The 17,512-nt window shown below is 46.7% G+C and overlaps 1 protein-coding gene across 2 annotated transcripts in view; it reads left to right on the top strand.

Annotated features, from left to right (window-relative positions):
- Positions 1–5,556: 5,556 nt before the first annotated feature.
- Positions 5,557–17,512, top strand: part of SLF2 (SMC5/6 complex localization factor 2) — a 46,638-nt gene continuing 34,682 nt past the window's right edge. The window contains exons 1-4 of one of the 2 annotated variants that reach the window (XM_075423612.1): positions 5,557–5,815; positions 10,138–10,181; positions 10,631–11,328; positions 12,339–12,438. In XM_075423612.1, the coding sequence (XP_075279727.1) occupies positions 5,706–5,815; positions 10,138–10,181; positions 10,631–11,328; positions 12,339–12,438 (952 nt within the window). In that variant the 5' untranslated portion in view covers positions 5,557–5,705. The remainder of the gene's footprint in view (positions 5,816–10,137; positions 10,182–10,630; positions 11,329–12,338; positions 12,439–17,512) is intronic. The other variant, XM_075423611.1, reaches the window with a different exon arrangement.

Below are 17,512 nucleotides of genomic sequence, written 5' to 3'. Positions count from 1 at the left end.
CCACATGAAATGATATAAAAGTGGATGCTGAGACAGAGCTGGTCTTTGCTTCCTGTTCCTCCTTCTCCCTCCTATTGTACGGGTAAACCAAAGCAATGCTGGGAAGGATAGGAAACCTCACTACTACAGCTGTTTAGCCAAAATTAGGGGAAGCTTGAAAACATGACTAATAAGCATCCGGATAACAGGCTAACATGCAGGTATCTCCAGCTATCACACATAACACTGTCAGAGAACACCTATAGTAGTATATGATAGTGTCTGAATATGGCACTGGGATATACGGCATGCACTGCTAGTAGCTAAGCATTAGATAGAGCTTGAAAACACGATTAATGCATGTGTGATAAAAATCATTGATGGAAAAAAGGTGTGGTAGAAAATAATCACAAGCAGGAAAATGCATCATGAAATGTATAAGATATTATTTAAATGTCTACAAAGGAGAATGAGGGATGAGAATCTTTGGGTTTGGGATGCTGGAGAGTTGAGCTCCCCTCAAAGTGCATCACTATATTGCCAGCACACAATGTAGTGATTCCTGCTACTGAAAGAAAGGAAGCACACGACTGGAGTGGTGGCATCCTGAGCTTTGTGGGTGAGTAGTGTTCTGGAAAATCCAGATTTGGGAACAGATGTGGGAATCTGTGCTCCAAATTATGACCAACCACGTTCGTAGGGTTGGTGGGAGAGAGCTGCCCGTGCAGTGCCTGGGAGGAACAGCTGACAGTGTGCCTGGGGCACTCGTGTCTCAAAACCCCCTTCTGAGTTTAAACACAGCCTATAGGTACATCTAGATGCATATGGATGGAGAAATAGTTACCAGAAAACAGGAAGCTGAAGAGAGGAAAAATACATGCTGAGAGGCAGTGTGCGAAAGTGTCCCAGGAACAGACAAGCTCCAGAGCCAAGAGATCTCTGCTGAATCCACAGGAACTGATGATTCCAGGATATGTCAGATGAACCTACACAAGGCCACCGGCACACACGACATCAACAATGGGGCGCATAACTCAGACCATACCCAAGAAGGGGATGGAAGCTATATGGGGACAAAGATTACAGGATTACATCACCCTTGGCACTGGTGATGTCAGTATGAGCCTCTATCTAAGAAAACCACTGTGTCAACTTCCCCTTCCCCACTGGGTAACGATGAGTGACTGCATGTGTGCAGATCATGAAGGAGTAATGGAATTTACTGTCTGGATAGTTATCTGCTGGTAATAAATCTATTATAACAACTTAATAAAAGGTATGCTAATAAATATTGGTTGATCTGTTTCTTCACAGACTTGATGCTGTATCAGGGAAAAGGCAATTTTCAAAACTTAAACTCCAAGGGAGGAAGACTTCGGCAGACACCTGGTTTTGCCCTTACCTGTCATTCTGCATTAGTTCCTTAGAGAAATCTTCCTTTTGCAGCCTCACTGCTTGTTACTTTGCTTCTGTCTGCGGCTGTTCTTGTACTTAATGTTCTAGGAGAGTTTCATGGTCCTCTGCCACTTCAGAAAATGGTCTTTTCACTCTGATTCCTTTGAGGTAGCACAAGGTCAATGATTTTGAATGACCCTTTGCTGTGCCTTTGGTGGGGTCAGGCCTATTAAAACAAGATGGAAATGAACAGACACGTTAATGAGACAGGAGGTCCCTAGAATTTCAAAGAATGTGGCTAGGGTAACTATTCCATATGGAGCTTTGAAACAGTCATGTTATAGAGCGGATGCAGATTCATGGCCTAAGATGGCCATCCACGTGCAATGCCCCACATGGTCCCCGCTATGGGACTTTGCAACCTGCAGCACCTCCTCCTTCATTTAGATCAGTGCTGCAAACCACCCCTGGGAAAACTGTTTTTTCTCTCACAATTTGTTTGAAGAGGAAGTTTGAGTTAATGGTTGAACAGAAGTTATAGCCTCTTCTGACTGGTGCGGGGGGCCTTGTGGCTGAGGACCTGTGACAGCCCATATACCTAAACATGCTTCTTCAGGAGTGATCTGCTGACTCACTGTGCATCAGCCATGTGTGGCCACCCTGGTTGCTCCCTTGCAGCTACGCAGAAGAGCCTGACACAGGTGGTGGTTGCAGCTGTTAGGATGGATGGAAGCTGGAGTGTGTGTCTGAAAAGGTGTCTTCTGTCAGAGGAGCACGTGTCTCCACAGAACCCCTTGGGTGAAGGATCTACAGGGGGAAGGAACAACCTTCTTCCTTTTCTATAACTAAATCTAAGGTATTAACTATCTCTGTGGCTTCTGAAATAGAAAGCAAACAAAAACTGTTCAGGAAACCGATGTGTTTTTTTTTACAGTACGATTTCAGCTACCATTTGAAGACTTCAGAAATACTTAGTTTCTAAAGCACAGTAATTCTGTGGTGATGGGTGGTTTTCTAGAAGAAAGCCTGGAAGTACTGATGTACTTAAATGAAAATTGGACAATCCTGAAGTCCAACTATGCTTTCAAAAGCCTAAAGGCAATTTCTTCACGGACTAGAAATGGTGCTTTGATTTCGCCTCCTGTGTTTCTTTGACAAAAGCATATGTGCCCTTTCAGATTCAGGGCTTTTAACTCTATTTAGAACATTTACATTAAAATATTATAATAAAGATCACATGGTTGTGACTGATATGTTTCAGATGTTAGTGGGCTGTGGCCAAATCACAGTTGTTCATCGTGATGTAGCTGTGCTGTAAGCAACCCATTTCCCTGTGGATGCTGCTTAAAAGCGCTGCCCTCTGGGATGCTTCCTGTTTTTGCTTGAAAGTAAAAGCATGAGTCATTCTGGAAGGCAATTAAGGAACAGATGAAATAAACAGCAAAGAATGATTCGTATGATATCCCCAGTTTTCTTCCAGATCTACTTGTAAAACCTTACCAAGTTTCACAGATTTGTTTCAAAGTTTCTGGTTATTTGTGGGTGTTCAGACTGCAAGATGGGAGGGACCAACAAGTGAAAATCAATATCACGACATTGGGCAGGAAGCAAATGATTTTCCAACTTCTTTGAAGCGAGGCATGAGGTAAGTGTCTTCTAACTTTTGCTTAATTTGGAGGAAGGGAATTGTAAGCAGTGAAGTGCTCCCAAATCATAAGGGAAAGTAAGATTCCCTCTTTGTCAGGAATAATTAGTATCTATAGTGATAAAGAGTTATTCTAATTAAAATAAGTGTAAAAAGTAATTTGAGTGTTACAGTTACTTACTGATAGCTGTACTTGTGTGCCTAAAGACTGCTGTTGCCTGTTTGAAATTAGGGCCTGCTGTAGGGCATGCATAAGTTTAAACTGTGTGTGTGTACACAACTCTCCTGCTTGGGGGGGAGGAAAGCAAAACCCAAACAAGCTGATTCCATTAGAGATGTTGCACCTTTTTCTTACCTCTCCCACTGTCCTCAGTGCCACAATACCCTGCCTTCTGCAGTGACTCTATGTCAGACACTTGCCATAAGCAGGTTATTATGAGCCAAGTTATTATTTAGGCAACTACTGGGTTTTGGATCCTTGCTGTCGGCTGCTTATGAGGAACAGCTTCACCTTGCCATCGCCAATGCTGGAATTGCACTTTCTGTTGAAACTGCTCGGCTTCTCCGCACTTCCTGCAAACTTACCAATACATTCTGTATCTGACTCCGTTGTCTTTTGTAACTGTTTACATCTCCACGTCCTGTAACTGTAAAAATGCCTTTAGGTCTATTGCAATTTTGCAGGGTTAAAGTGTTAAACTGAAAGGTAAAGCAAATGTTTATATTCAATTTCATCTGCTTCTTCAATGTGGCATAAAAATATTTCTGGAATTCCTGGCTAACACTGGGCTTGAAACGTTTTAACACTGTATTACACAGTAATTCAAATACATACTACTGTCTTTTCAAGCAAACTTATGGCAGCAAGCCCAGTCCTTCATCTGTTCCTCAAGAAAGTTACACCAAGCATAAACAGGGATTGGTTGTACTGTCGCGTATGGCAGGTCTTGAGGTGCGTTGTCAAACGGTGGGATCCCCTCCTGGCAGGTTTCTTCCAAACCTAACAGGCAGAGATGGTCCCTGGGGCAGAGAGCTCGCAGCTGCAGACAATGGGCGTAGGATGGGTTACAGCAAGAAAGGAGCAAGGTACATGATGTGATGGCAGCTAATGTTTTACTCTTTTGAGGTTAAGACACTGTAAATTACATGGATGAAAGCTTTTGAAAAACTGGCTGAGGGATGGGGCTGGATGGGAGGGGGAGGGTTGGAGTATGCATTACATGGCAGAACCAGACACTTCAGACGCTCAAAAACCAGTTTCCTGTTTCGACTTGCGCTTTCAGTTCTGCGTTACTGTTACTTCTGCCTTCCAGGCTTCCCTAGGCCAGCCTGCCCTGGGTAGGGTGCAGAGAGAGACATCGGACCGGGCAGCTCCTCCCTGCTGGAGTGGATTTTGTCTCCTGGTGTTTCTGGATCCAAGAAAAACATTAGAAAAAGAGCAACCCTGGTCATCTCCACTCTCAGACAAAGCACCAAAATAAACAAAACCAAAGCTGCTTTCGGCATGAACTGCCCCAGACAACCTTCAGGGCACTGCTGCGATGAGGGGAGCTCCGTTATCTCTTATTTCTGCAGACCGAGGGCAGGGATTAGCTTGTACCGGTACAGTGCCTGCTTTTAACTGTTGGAGCTACTGCTGTGGAGGCGTTCTGGTACCGCTAATTTTTACAGAGGCTAATTACGTGAATTCACGCAGAACGCTACAGGCGGCAGCACCGGGTCTCTCTCAGCTTGCAGGTCGGGTTCTTCAGGTTGTCTAGTCCAGGTCTCTGACCCTGGGCCAAAGCGTTTGAAACGGGGTAGTGCAGCACGCGGGGCAACCCCGCCAGGGAGGATTCTAAGGGGATGGCACAAGGTACGGCACGGAGGGAAGCGTGGACAGCAGGCCGCAACGGGGAAGGCACAGCTCTGCGTGCCGTCACGGTGGGGAGGCGGCCGAGAAGCTGATCCCTTCGCAACTTTTCAGCCTCCTGACGCCCGTGACTTTGCCAGGCGGCTACGGAGAGGGACACGCTGCCGGGGGTTCCGCATGGACGCAGGAGAGGCGCCGCAGCCTGCGGCTCCTGGCCTGTCCCAGGTCACTTCCCTCACGGGGCGCTTCTGCCCGTAGAGGAACGGCCCTAAGCGTGCCCAGGCCCTCCCCGAGGGGAGGGGAGGGGAGGGGAGGGGAGGGGAGGGGGAGGGGAGGGGAGGGGAGGGGGAGGGGGGGGGGGGGGGGGGGCCGGGGCCGGGGCCGCCGAGACGCGCCCGTGAGGGCGACGGAGCCGGGAGGTGCCTCACCCTCGCGCCGTGGGTGGGGCCCGCCCCCCCCGCGCACCAATCAGAGAGCGGCAATGGAGTGGAAGTGGGGGGGTGGAGTGGCACGAGACCAAGGCGCCAAGCTACCCTTCCTCCTTCGGCCGCGCAGGGACGCTTCCGCCCCCCGCTCTCTTCGCAGCCAATCACAACTGCGCTCCGTCTCGCCGTCCCGCCCCTGGCGGCAAAGAACCAACAGGAGGCGACACTCCTTCAGCCGCTCAGCCAATCAACGACCGAGCCCCCAAAAAAAAATATCCAACCCCGTCGGCTCCCGCCCGCAGCCCCGGAGGCGGGGGTCGCGCCGGCCGGCGGCCTTTGCTATGGTGCCGGGAGCGCCCGGTCTCCCCGCTCCCCTCCGCCGCGCGGTGTCGCCCAGGCAACCCGCGCCATGACCTGGCCGCTCGGCGTGGGCGTGCCGTCTCCGGGCCCGCCCGTCACCGGCTCCCGACGCCATTTTATGCCGGCGGCCGCGGCCAGAGAGGCGGCCCGAGACTTCAGGTACCGGCGGGGAGCGGCTGAGGGGCGGGCGGGGACGCGGGAGGCGGCGGGCGCTCGAGGCGCTGCGCGCGCCCAGCGGGACGCCGCGCGCCTCCCGGCGTGCAGCGCGCCTCCGGCAGGGGGCGCGTCAGGAGGGCGGCTCCCGGCGTGCACGGCGGCGCGACTGGCGCCATGGCCGGGGCCGCGGGGCGGGAGGCGATGGGGCCTTCCCGGCTCCGGCCCTTCAGTCCCGGCAGAGCGGGATGTGCCCTCCTCACCCGTGCTCGCACCGGCTTAGAGGCGCTGGCCCTTGTTTCCCTGTAGTTCGTTGGCCACGGTGGAAGGCGCCTGCGAGCCAGGCAAGCTGATGGCCTGCAGAGACAGCGGAGGAGATGCCTGGCCCAGCACTGACTGGCGCCTGCAGCGCGCCTTTCAGAAAGCACGAGTCCTCCCGCGGGTGCCCGTGCGTCCTCCCGGCTTGTCCCTCGGTGTTTGTTGGCAGGTCCTCCTCCAGAGCTAGGCAGGCTTCAGCAGCTCGGCTCTGAAGAGTTGTCATTGACCCGGCCCTCGAGCCTGTTCCAGCTGTGGACCATGCCACTGACGGGGCTGGAGGACAAGGCAGTGGCCGTCGGAGACAGTTTTTAAGCGTGTTGAACCTGTCTACCAACTAGAAACCCAAATGCTGCCAAAGGCTTGATGATATTTTTCAGAGGCTGACGAGTTTTTGTTTCTTGCAGTATGAGGCAAGTCATAATTTTCTTATGCCAGCAGCAGCAGATTTTGTTCATTTCTGCTGGTTGTCTTTTTTGATAGCACTGACATGTGAAGGAAAGGGAGAAGATAAGAGAAGATAAAAGTTGTCTGTTGCTCCTTGCTCAAGAAAGTGAAACTATTCTGTGTTTTGGTTTTGCTGCGGTCATTTGAAAGGCTGTTGTAAGGTGTTATGTCTGACTTTCTGTTCTGGGTTGTTTTGTTGGTTTTTTTTTTTTGTTATTTCTACACTGCTTTTCAAGATGTTCTGTCTTGTCAAAGCTGTAGTAACATTTTGTACTTTATTCCCATGTTGTGTTGCTTTACTTTCTCTGAGCTATTGCTACTGTTTCCAGCACATCTTTAAAAGTACGGGTTTTATCCAATCAGACATAACCGCTGGTATGGCTGTAAACACTAATTGCATTTAAAGAATACTCAGGGCGTTGTCTTTATAAACACGTGAAAGAATTTCATCCCTCCCTCTTTCATGCAGGTTGTGCTCTTAATTTTGAAAGACCTGAAAGGTCTGTTGGGTGCATCTCCTGTCTGTGTACCTTTTTTTTGTTGTCAAGTGAGATCGTATATTTAAGAGTTTTGCCTTTTCTTATCTGGGTTTTTTTAGTGATCTCCCTGATGTCTCAGTTAAGATGAGATTTCACAAAAAATGATGAAAGAATTTTTAGTGGGGATAAATATGTTTTGTTGAATGTATATGTTTTGTGAAAAGCCTTAACCTGAGGTACATACTTCTTGACAAAGATACATTAAACAACTGTGACTTTAATGTCAGGTAAAAAAAGAGTGGAAAACCAGTAATTATTGTTGCTTTATCAGTTCTTCATTCTTTTAGGGCTGGTTACTTGACCTCTTATTAAAAACAATAGTGGAAATCCTCCTATGAATGGTCCGTGAACAGTTATGGTCCTGTTCATTCCTATTCACATAGAAAATCACATGTTCTTTTTGTATTTTCATATATACGAAAAGCAAGTTGGAAAGCCCAGTGCTTTCTCTTGTCCCTCCTTGTACTGTATCACATGCTTTTTTTTCACCCTTGGTCACATGCTTTCTCTTTTTTTTTCACCCTTGGTTTTGTTGAAGTTTCTAGCACACTTCCTTGTCTGAGACACAATACAGTGCTTGAGCAATTATTATTCTGGTTTAGTTGGGCAGTTCCTATCCCTTGTTCTTCCGAAAAGCAGTAGAATGCAAAGTAGAAAATGCAGTGGATAAGCACTACAAAATAAATAGTCGAAGACAAATCACTCTCCATTCAAGTTCAACTTTTATCCCAGGAAGAAAAAAGAAAAAAAAAAATATTTTTTTTTTTAGTGGCAATGCCTGTATTTTCTCAGTTATGCTATATAAGGCTTTGTATAATTATGGAACAAACATGAACTTTGTTACAAAGCACTTGCATTAAGAGTGAAAGGCAGCAAAAAGATATAACAATGCGATAGCGGATGTGGGAGGGAGGTAAGTAGTCATTTGAAATCACTGGCTGTGGAAGGAAGGAAGAAGACAGCAGAAGGCTTTGGTTTTGGCTTGTCTTCAAGATTCAAGCGCAGCGAGGAGCCTGAGAGGTAACTTGGAGATGAGATTTGGACTGCCAACAGTGGTTGGTGTTGCAGATGGGGCTCTGACCTGGAAGGGAGAAGTACAGTTGCTTAGTCAGGAAAATAGAAGGGTTTTGGAAAGATATGCAGTGCAGGAAGCTGTGGACACAGGACGATTTTGCAGCTGCGAGAGCAGTCACAGGGGAGCATTGGGAGTGTCCTGAGGAATGCAAGGTGGAAAGAGCCTTGTGCCGAGAGGGTGAGCTTGGGGTGCAGGAGTGGGAGGTGGTCTAGGGCGGAAGGACAAATCAGTTGGCAACGGCAATAGCAGCGAATAAACCTGCAACAGCGTTTTGCATCTTCTTTTGGACTGAAAGTTGGGGACCCTGTTGCTTCAGCATGTGGGAAGAACGGGTGTATTTTGGCCTATGTCAAATTAAGCTGGGACAGGTTGGAGGCAAGTAGTCTTTGAGAAGTAGTTTTCTGCTCTCTTTGGTAAGCCAAAAAGTTTTATGCACACACATATTCCGATTACAGGTGGATTCATACTGACTTACAGTATACTCAAACATCACTGCTTGACAGAAGTATGAATGCATTATAAACAGCTTTTTGTATTTGCGTAGGTGCTAGAAATGCAGAAGCCATGTTAGAAACTGTGAAAGTGAAAGTAACAAGTTTATGGAAAGATTGGAGATTAAATCCAAATGTAGTTTGAACAAGTTAGCAGTGGGTTTTTCTGGCCTGAAGTTCAAAAATGGTTTTTGAGTCTGTGAAAGCATAGTCGTGTATGGATGCTTGAATATGTTAGCTTAGAATCTGGAATAAAAAAGTTTTGCCTTTGTAATCACTATCAGCCAAACAGTAATGACATAGCTTTGTTTTGGAAGGCACAGAAAGATTACAAAAGATGGAAGAAGGTCTTAAACAAATCTGTGTTATTCTGGCTTTCGCGCACTGATGTCTTGTTGGAACCTGAAAATCCCATAACAGGCATAAGTGTAGCCTTGAAGTCGTTAGTAAACTTCCTTGCTAATGTGGGAAAAGATGAAGATAGCAAGTTCATAGTTCTTGATGTATTTTAATGTTCAAATTGTATGTTATTCAGACAATCTGCCCATTTTTAAAGTGACATTCTCTCATGGAGAAATGCCTTGGCATGTGAGAACACCACTTATTTCTGCCAGAGAAAATACCTCTGATTTAAAGCTATTAAGAATTTTATAGTGTATGTGTAAAAACAAGCTGGTTGTAGACTGCTGTTTCTGTTGGAAGCCTGAAGATGCCTGTAATGTGTGCTGGGAGGGGTGCCACTGGCAGGTGTATTTTGTTAAGATGCAGTGCTGGTACAAGTTCCTGCTGAGAAGTCTGGTAATACTGCAGATAGGAATTTGCATCCCAGCCTGGCACCAGATGTGTGGAAAAAAACCTCAATGAACAGTGGTGCACAAAGGGTTTTGGATAACAAGAAGGAAGTTACAGAATTTGTTGAACTTTACAGCTTGCAGCTAGAACTGTGTGGCTAGACTTGATTGCAACTAATAAGGCCTTGGAGGGGGTTTGGTCATTAATGGTATTGATAAAGCCAACTGCTTACCACTATAACACCTTAAAAAACCAATTATAACAGGAGTTACTGGCTCAGAGTGTTGACAGTGGAGACGGGAAGGTTGCTAACACCATCACCTGGTGAGGTCTTATCTGGAATACTGGGTACAGGTGAGTTCTGTCCCATTTAAGAAAGCTTAATTGAAGCTGGAAGGATGATGAAGACTTACTAGATGATAAAGGAAACAGTTTAAGCAAGGAAACTGACAGGTTGGCTTCGTTAGCCAAGCAGAGTGAAGGCTAGAAGGCGATGAGGATCATGGTGCTTTCTCTGATCTGTCAGAAAGAGCTACTAGAAATAAGAGCTGCTGGAATTAAAATGCTGTAATTTATTTTTAAACATATATTTTTAATTTTATCAGTATTCACTCTATGGGTATTTAGGTATTGTTCTTTTTAAAAGATAAAGTTTTGTTTTCTCTTCAGAAACCAGACCATTACAGAGTTCTTCAAACCAGTTTTAAACCAAGGTAAATATGTGTTTTTAAAATGGAAGATATTTATGAGTTTTATTTATATGTGTGCAGAAGTATAGTCCAATCTGATTCCAGATTGGAGTGGCAATATGAGTGTAGTTCACCAAAAATGTCAAAATGCGCACATTAAAATTTTTTTCTAATAATATAAATGAAAATGTTAATTTCCTATTGAAATTAATTTCTTTAAATAATGTTGTAATTTCAAGTTATTGTGTCATGCTTAAGCTAGATTGTAACAACTGAAGCTGTGACACAGATCATGCGATTCTTTGGTCTGAAATAAATTGCATGGCACTAGGGAAAGTAAATGATTAAGTAAATTTGTTTCGGATTGCATGTAAGAGATAAAATGTCAAGTAATACAGTCCAATAAGATTATTTTTTTCCAATATTGTGAATAATTTGTCTTGTCTTTTCTCTCTTACACCTTGGCCATAAAGACAGAACTGTGTTGTGTTCACCAGACAGAGGAAATGTGAAAGATGCAGGAATTGGACCGTCAGTTTTATGCGCTGAACGTTTTGAAAAGAAAGTATCTTCCCCAAAGAAGGTCAGAAGAAAAAAGATGCCAGACCATACACCAAACACAAGTCCTGTGGTAGATGCCTTTCGGAGAGGAATTAAGGAGAAAATGGACAGTGTAAACATTTTGGAGAATGGCAGAGCATGCAAGTCACTGGGTTCAGTGTACCCAAAAGTTGTGATTCAAAAACTCTTCCTTACCTCGGGGTCTCGCAGCTGTTTCGTGGCCAAGAAGGATAAAACTGTCAAGTCAGAACAGGGAAGAAACGAGAAGTGTCTGGGTGTAACAAGAGCACCATTGTCTTGGGGAAATACTTGGGAACAGAAGACTGACTGTATAGATCTAGAAGACACTAGTTCAGACTCTGACAAATGGGTTTCATCATCAGAAGCTGATACTCAAAAAGCTTGTCCTAGAAATAATGTCACGGCAAACAACACTTCTCTGTGCCAAAATTCAGGGCTTCCCATGAAATTGCCCTGCACTCCAACTGACTCTGAATTCAGGTTGTCACTGGAAGCTCTCCGCAGAGAAAGGAAGCGGAAGAAACATAGGGTGAAACAATCTAAGCCACATCCTGTAAAGACATTCTCAGGAACAAGTCTATCACATCAGGTGTGTTTGAAAGGGTTGTTAAATGTGGAAATCGGTGACCTATTATGCATGTATTTTTTTTATTTTTTTTTTCCTTTTTCAACATAGGATGCGATTCTTGGTGCTGCCTTTTTCAGATGTAACAAAAGTTTATGCTCTTTTGCTATTCCTTTGTAAATTTGAGGTCGTGCTTGGGTAAGCCGGTTCTTAACCATTTTACAATAAATGAGAAATCCTGGTTTAGAAGCAGGGGAGGTATTCTGGGTTAGATGCAAGCATGGAAGTGCAATGGAGATTGTAACCTTAAATAGTATTTCTTAGAAAAAATGTCTTGATTATCTTAAATATCTTATAACCTTGTGTTTTCTTACAGTGTAGTGTAGGGAGCAGCCTGGCAAACTTCTGCTAGTCAGAAGCTGCAGTTAATAGCAGTTCAGATTTATGCATTTAAGCCACAGTATTTAGATAGAGGTGGGAGTGGTCCTATTAACTTGGTAGTTCATTACATGTTGAGTTATATTCACTTTTTGACTGACCAAGAAAACACTTTAAAAGGTTGCTGGTTACTAGCGAGGGAGATCATTTTGTGTGCATTCATAATGTGTTATGAAAGGAACAAAATAGATAGTTTAGCTTGTGTTTCCTTTTCTCCTTAGCACTCCTCCCTCTGTATTCACTTGTCTGGCTTTCTGTCATTTTGTTACAAAATTTCTGATTACTTGTTTGAGGAAAGCCAGCTGGGCTGGGTTGCTGTATAGCACAGGGATGCAAGTGGCTAATGGCCCTAAAAGTGGAGAAATTTAGAACCGGAAGCCAATCTGAAGAAAAGATACAAAATTTGGGTTTTGGAGAGTCCTTTTGTTGAGATCTTTGCAGCTGAATTTTAAGTTTTTCTTGAAGTATATTACCATTTTTCTGGGGGTGTGTGGCTCTAAGTCTATACAGGGTTCAACACTTGGCTCAAGACGTCAACATCTTGGTTTTAAAAAGTGTGCAATTAACTCTTGTATTTTCTCTGTCTTTATTTTTAGGGAAATGGATGTCCTGTAAGAAAAATACCGCATTCTGGCTCAAGGGAGACTGCCTCAGGTAGAAGCAATGCTGATAATACGGAATTAATTGACCGAGCAGGTTCATCACTTAGTCTCTCTTTGATGGCTTTTTTTTCCTCCAAGTTATGTTTTTCTGTTTTCTCTCAAAAAGATTACTGCTATATAGTCAAGGTTATTTCTAATCTATGGCAAGCTTAGAGAGGTTTAAATAATTTGGGATTTTAGTGAAAAACATATGGTTTGTAACTTAGTCATAATATTTCTTTGTCTTAAGCTCTTAATCCCTGAGTATTTTTGTGGTTTCTCTTGCATTTTGGAAAATCAGCATTTGTTGTGGTGCTTAACAAATTTTGCATTTCAGCTTGATGCAAAAAGAACATTCTTTTTGAACTGAACACTGAAGTTTAGCTGGTATTCTTGTTGCTTTTTGTCCCTTTTAACCCCATAATTTTGTTATACAGTAGTTAGAACTGAATATAAAAAGCTTACGTGAATGGAAGTGTGAGCTAGGTCAGTAGGATGATTTAAAAAAAGTTGGGAGGAGAACCCAAAAAAAGGAGAATATTCACATGTTGTGGTTCTATGGCTGTGTAAACCTGTCAGACTTTCTGCCGCTATGCTTCACTTTCTGCCTGTGCTAGCAGGCGGGGAGCTGATCTGGCTGAAAATTGAGTTGGGAAGTTCTCGGTCTGTTTTGGTTTCGGCTGCCGCCGGCAACAAAAGCGCCACGCGGCCGCCCCTCCCCCCACCGGCGTGCGGAGGAGAATGGAAAGAAACAGGCAGAAAACTGGTGGGTCGGGATAAGGGCAGTTTAACAGAACAGCAAACAGAGGGAAACAGGAATAACAACGATACAGATAAGGAGAAAACATGACAAAGACAGACCCGCTCTCTCGGACCGCACCGGCGCCGCACGCTCCCGAGCCGCGAGCCCGTTCCCGCTGCGCTGCCCCCCCCACCGGCACCCAGTGTGACGTCACAGGGCATGGAATACTGGGCTCTGTTTGGCCAGGTGGGGTCAGCCCCCACCCCCCGGCTGTGCCCCTTCCTGGAGTCCGGTGAAAATTAACCCTGTCCTGGCCAAACCCAGGACATTATCCACCCCTTATTCCACACCATCTACGTCATGCCCAGGTCCCCCATTGTCCAGTTGATCACCACCACTTCTCCTGTCTCCAGATATCATTCCTTTAGTCTATGGATCATCACTCTAAAGTGTCCGTTGAGTTCATTTAATCCATGACTTCAGGCTCCATCTGTCGTTACGGTCTTCCGTGGCAGGGGAGGTGATGTGTGGTGATGGGCGGTCACTTGCTGCATCCGGAGCTCACGGCTGATGTATCTGGTGCGGCCCATGCCCACAGTCTGCAGGAGATGTTGATCTTGATGAAGTTGCTGGATGCCAGTTGTTGAAAACCAGGTCCAGTTCCATCATCGCTGTGCTCTGCTAGGTTTTCATCAAGAAAAGTCCATCCTTCTTTAATCTGGAGAATTCTTACTATGCTACTACTGGTACAACATATAACAATTACAACAGTGATAACAGACAGTGACAGGGTTATTTAACAATTAACTTTGTACAATTTATTTATGGACTATTCTCATCCAAAATCAAATCCCCATGAGGTACACATCGGACTTCCCCATCCTTCCGCATTACCCACCAGGTACACCCAGGTCCTTGAGCAAAAGCAATCCCGCGGACGGGCTTGCCTTTGCCCGAGGCAGGATTAACCCAAACCGTCTTCCCTAACATGTTGCGCATGTGCACTACAGGGACTTTATCCCCTTCTAGGGGGAGCTGAGGTTTTGACTGGGCAGGACCAGCCCGGTTGGTGGACCCTCTGGTGTTAACCAACCAGGTGGCCTTTGCTAAATGGGTATCCCAATTTTTGAAAGTCGCACCCCCCATTGCCCTCAAAGTGGTTTTTAGCAGCCCATTGTAACGTTCGATCTTTCCCGAGGCTGGTGCATGGTAGGGGATGCGATACACCCACTCGATACCGTGTTCTTTGGCCCAGGTGTCTATGAGGCTGTTGCAAAAATGAGTCCCATTGTCCGACTCAATTCTCTCGGGAGTGCCATGTTGCCACAGGACTTGTTTTTCCAGGCCCAGGATGGTATTCCGGGCAGTGGCATGGGGCACAGTGTAGGTTTCCAGCCATCCGGTGGTGGCCTCCACCATTGTGAGTACATAGCGCTTGCCTTGGTGGGTTTGTGGCAGTGTGATGTAGTCAATCTGCCAAGCCTCCCCATATTTATATTTTAGCCATCGTCCTCCATACCACTGAGGCTTTACCCGCTTGGCTTGCTTGATTGCAGCACTTCAATCTTAGCAGCCTGATCTACCTGGTGGTTGTTTTGATGTTCTTCAGTGGCCCGACTCTTAGGGACGTGGGCGTCCACGTGACGGACTTTTACAGCCAACTGCTCCAGCCGGGCAGCAATATCTTGCCACAATGGGGCAGCCCAGATAGGTTTGCCTCTGCGCTGCCAGTTGTTGTTCTTCCATTGCTGCAGCCACCCCCACAAGGCATTGGTCACCATCCAAGAGTCGGTGTAAAGATAGAGCACTGGCCGCTTCTCTCGACTGGCAATGTCTAAAGCCAGCTGGATGGCTTTCACCTCTGCAAACTGACTCACCTTCTCCCTCGGCAGTTTCCGCGACTTGTCATGTAGGGCTCCTTACAGCAGCCTTCCACCTCCGCTGCTTCCTCACAATGCGACAGGACCCATCCGTGAAAGGGCATACTGTTTCTTATCTTCTGGCAGCTGGTTATACAGTGGGGCCTCTTCAGCACGTGTCACCTCCTCCTCTGACGATGCTCCAAAATCTTTGCCTTCTGGCCAGTCCATGATTACCTCCAGAATTCCTGGGCGACTGGGGTTTCCCATTCGGGCGCGCTGGGTGATCAGCGCGACCCACTTCACGTAGCATCGGTGGCATGATGTGTAGAGGGGACCTTCTCTTTGAACATCCAGCCCAGGACCGGCAATCGTGGTGCTAGGAGGAGCTGTGCTTCAGTGCCGACCACTTCTGAAGCAGCTCGAACGCCTTCATATGCTGCCAGAATCTCTTTTTCAGTGGGAGTATAGCAGGCCTCGGATCCTTTGTATCCCCGGCTCCAGAACCCCAGGGGTCGACCTCGAGTCTCCCCTGGTGCTTTCTGCCAGAGACTCCAGGTTGGGCCATTCTCCCTGGCTGCGGTGTAGAGCACGTTTTTAACATCTTGCCCTGACCAGACTGGACCAAGGGCTACGGCATGAACTGTCTCCCGTTTAATCTGTTCAAATGCCTGTCGTTGCTCAGGGCCCCATTCAAAATCATTCTTCTTCCGGGTCACATGGTACAGAGGACTTACAATCTGGCTGTAATTTGGGATGTGCATCCTCCAAAAACCCACAACACCCAGGAAGGTATGTGCTTCCTTTTTGCTGGTTGGTGGAGACATAGCTGCTATTTTGTTGATGACATCCATTGGGATTTGACGGCGCCCATCCTACCATTTTATTCCCAAAAACTGGATCTCTTGAGCAGGTCCCTTGACTTTACTTCGCTTAATGGCGAAACCGGCTTTCAGAAGGATCTGAACTATTTTCTCCCCTTTCTCAAAAACTTCCTCTGCTGTGTCGCCCCATATAATGATGTTGTCGATGTGCTGCAGATGTTCTGGAGCTTCACCTTTTTCCAGTGCAGTCTGGATTAGTTCATGGCAAATGGTGGGACTGTGTTTCCACCCCTGAGGCAGTCGATTCCAGGTGTACTGGATGCCCCTCCAGGTGAAAGCAAACTGTGGCCTGCACTCTGCTGCCAAAGGGATGGAGAAGAATGCATTAGCAATGTCAATTGTAGCATACCACTTGGCTGCCTTTGACTCCAGCTGATACTGAAGTTCTAGCATGTCTGGCACGGCAGCACTCAGCGGTGGTGTGACTTCATTCAGGCCACGGTAGTCTATTGTCAGTCTCCACTCTCCAGTAGATTTTCTCACTGGCCATATGGGACTATTAAAGGGTGAGCGAGTTTTGCTGATCACTCCTTGACTCTCCAGCTGGCGGATCAGCTGATGAATGGGGAGAAGGGAGTCTCGGTTGGTACAATACTGTTGCCGGTGCACCGTTGTGGTCGCGATGGGTACCTGTTGTTCTTCAACCTCAGCAACCCCACAACAGAAGGATCCTCCGAGAGACCAGGCAAAATGGACAGCTGTTTAATTTCTTCCGTCTCCACAGCAGCTATGCCAAAAGCCCACCGATACCCCTTTGGGTCCTTGAAATAGCCTCTCCTAAGATAGTCTATCCCAAGGATGCACGGAGCCTCGGGGCCAGTTACAATGGGGTGCTTCTGCCAGTCCTGCCCAGTGAGGCTCACTTCAGCCTCCAGTACACTCAGCTCTTGGGACCCCCCTGTCACTCCTGAAATGCAAATGGACTCTGACCCTTTGAACTCTGATGGCATTAAAGTACACTGTGCACCAGTGTCCACTAGAGCTTGATACTCTTGTGGATCTGACGTGCCAGGCCACCGAATCCACACCGTCCAATAAACACGGTTGTCCCTTTCCTCCACCTGGCTGGAGGCAGGGCCCCTCTAATCCTGGTCAGAGAATTTGCTGCTCACTTGCTGTAAGAATGACTTGGAGGTCCCCTCCAGAGGATCGGAATCAAGGTCAAACTGTCTACCTGGTCTGGAGAGCTGGCTGCTGGAAACTGGAGCGGCATTTTTCCTAACAGAATCCCCTTTGGTGATTGTTTTACCTCGCAACTCACGTACTCATGCCTCTAGACTTGAGGTGGGTTTTCCATCCCACTTCCTCGTGTCCTCTCCGTGGTCACGCAGGTAGAACCACAGGGTGCCCCGTGGTGTGTAGCCTCTGTATTCCCTCTCCTGAGCAGGGAAACGTTTGCCCCTAATAGCTGAGACACTGGCCCGTACAGGTGGGGAGTAGGACCTACTCTCTTTCATTTGTCGGACCTCCTGGGCCAGTTTCTCCACAGCTGAGACAAAGGAGGAAGAGAGACTTTCCTCATATTGCCGGAGTCTGACAGCCACCTCATCCACTGTTGGTGCGTCTTTACCTTTCCAGTTTACAACTGCCAGTGAGTTGGCATATGAGGAAGGTGCCGCTCCGCACAAACTTCCTCCACATGGA

Source organism: Opisthocomus hoazin, chromosome 6, assembly GCF_030867145.1.
Source record: "Opisthocomus hoazin isolate bOpiHoa1 chromosome 6, bOpiHoa1.hap1, whole genome shotgun sequence".
NCBI lineage: Eukaryota > Metazoa > Chordata > Aves > Opisthocomiformes > Opisthocomidae > Opisthocomus > Opisthocomus hoazin.
Note: the sequence above shows the minus strand (reverse complement) of the source record. Positions and strands in the feature narration are given on the sequence as shown.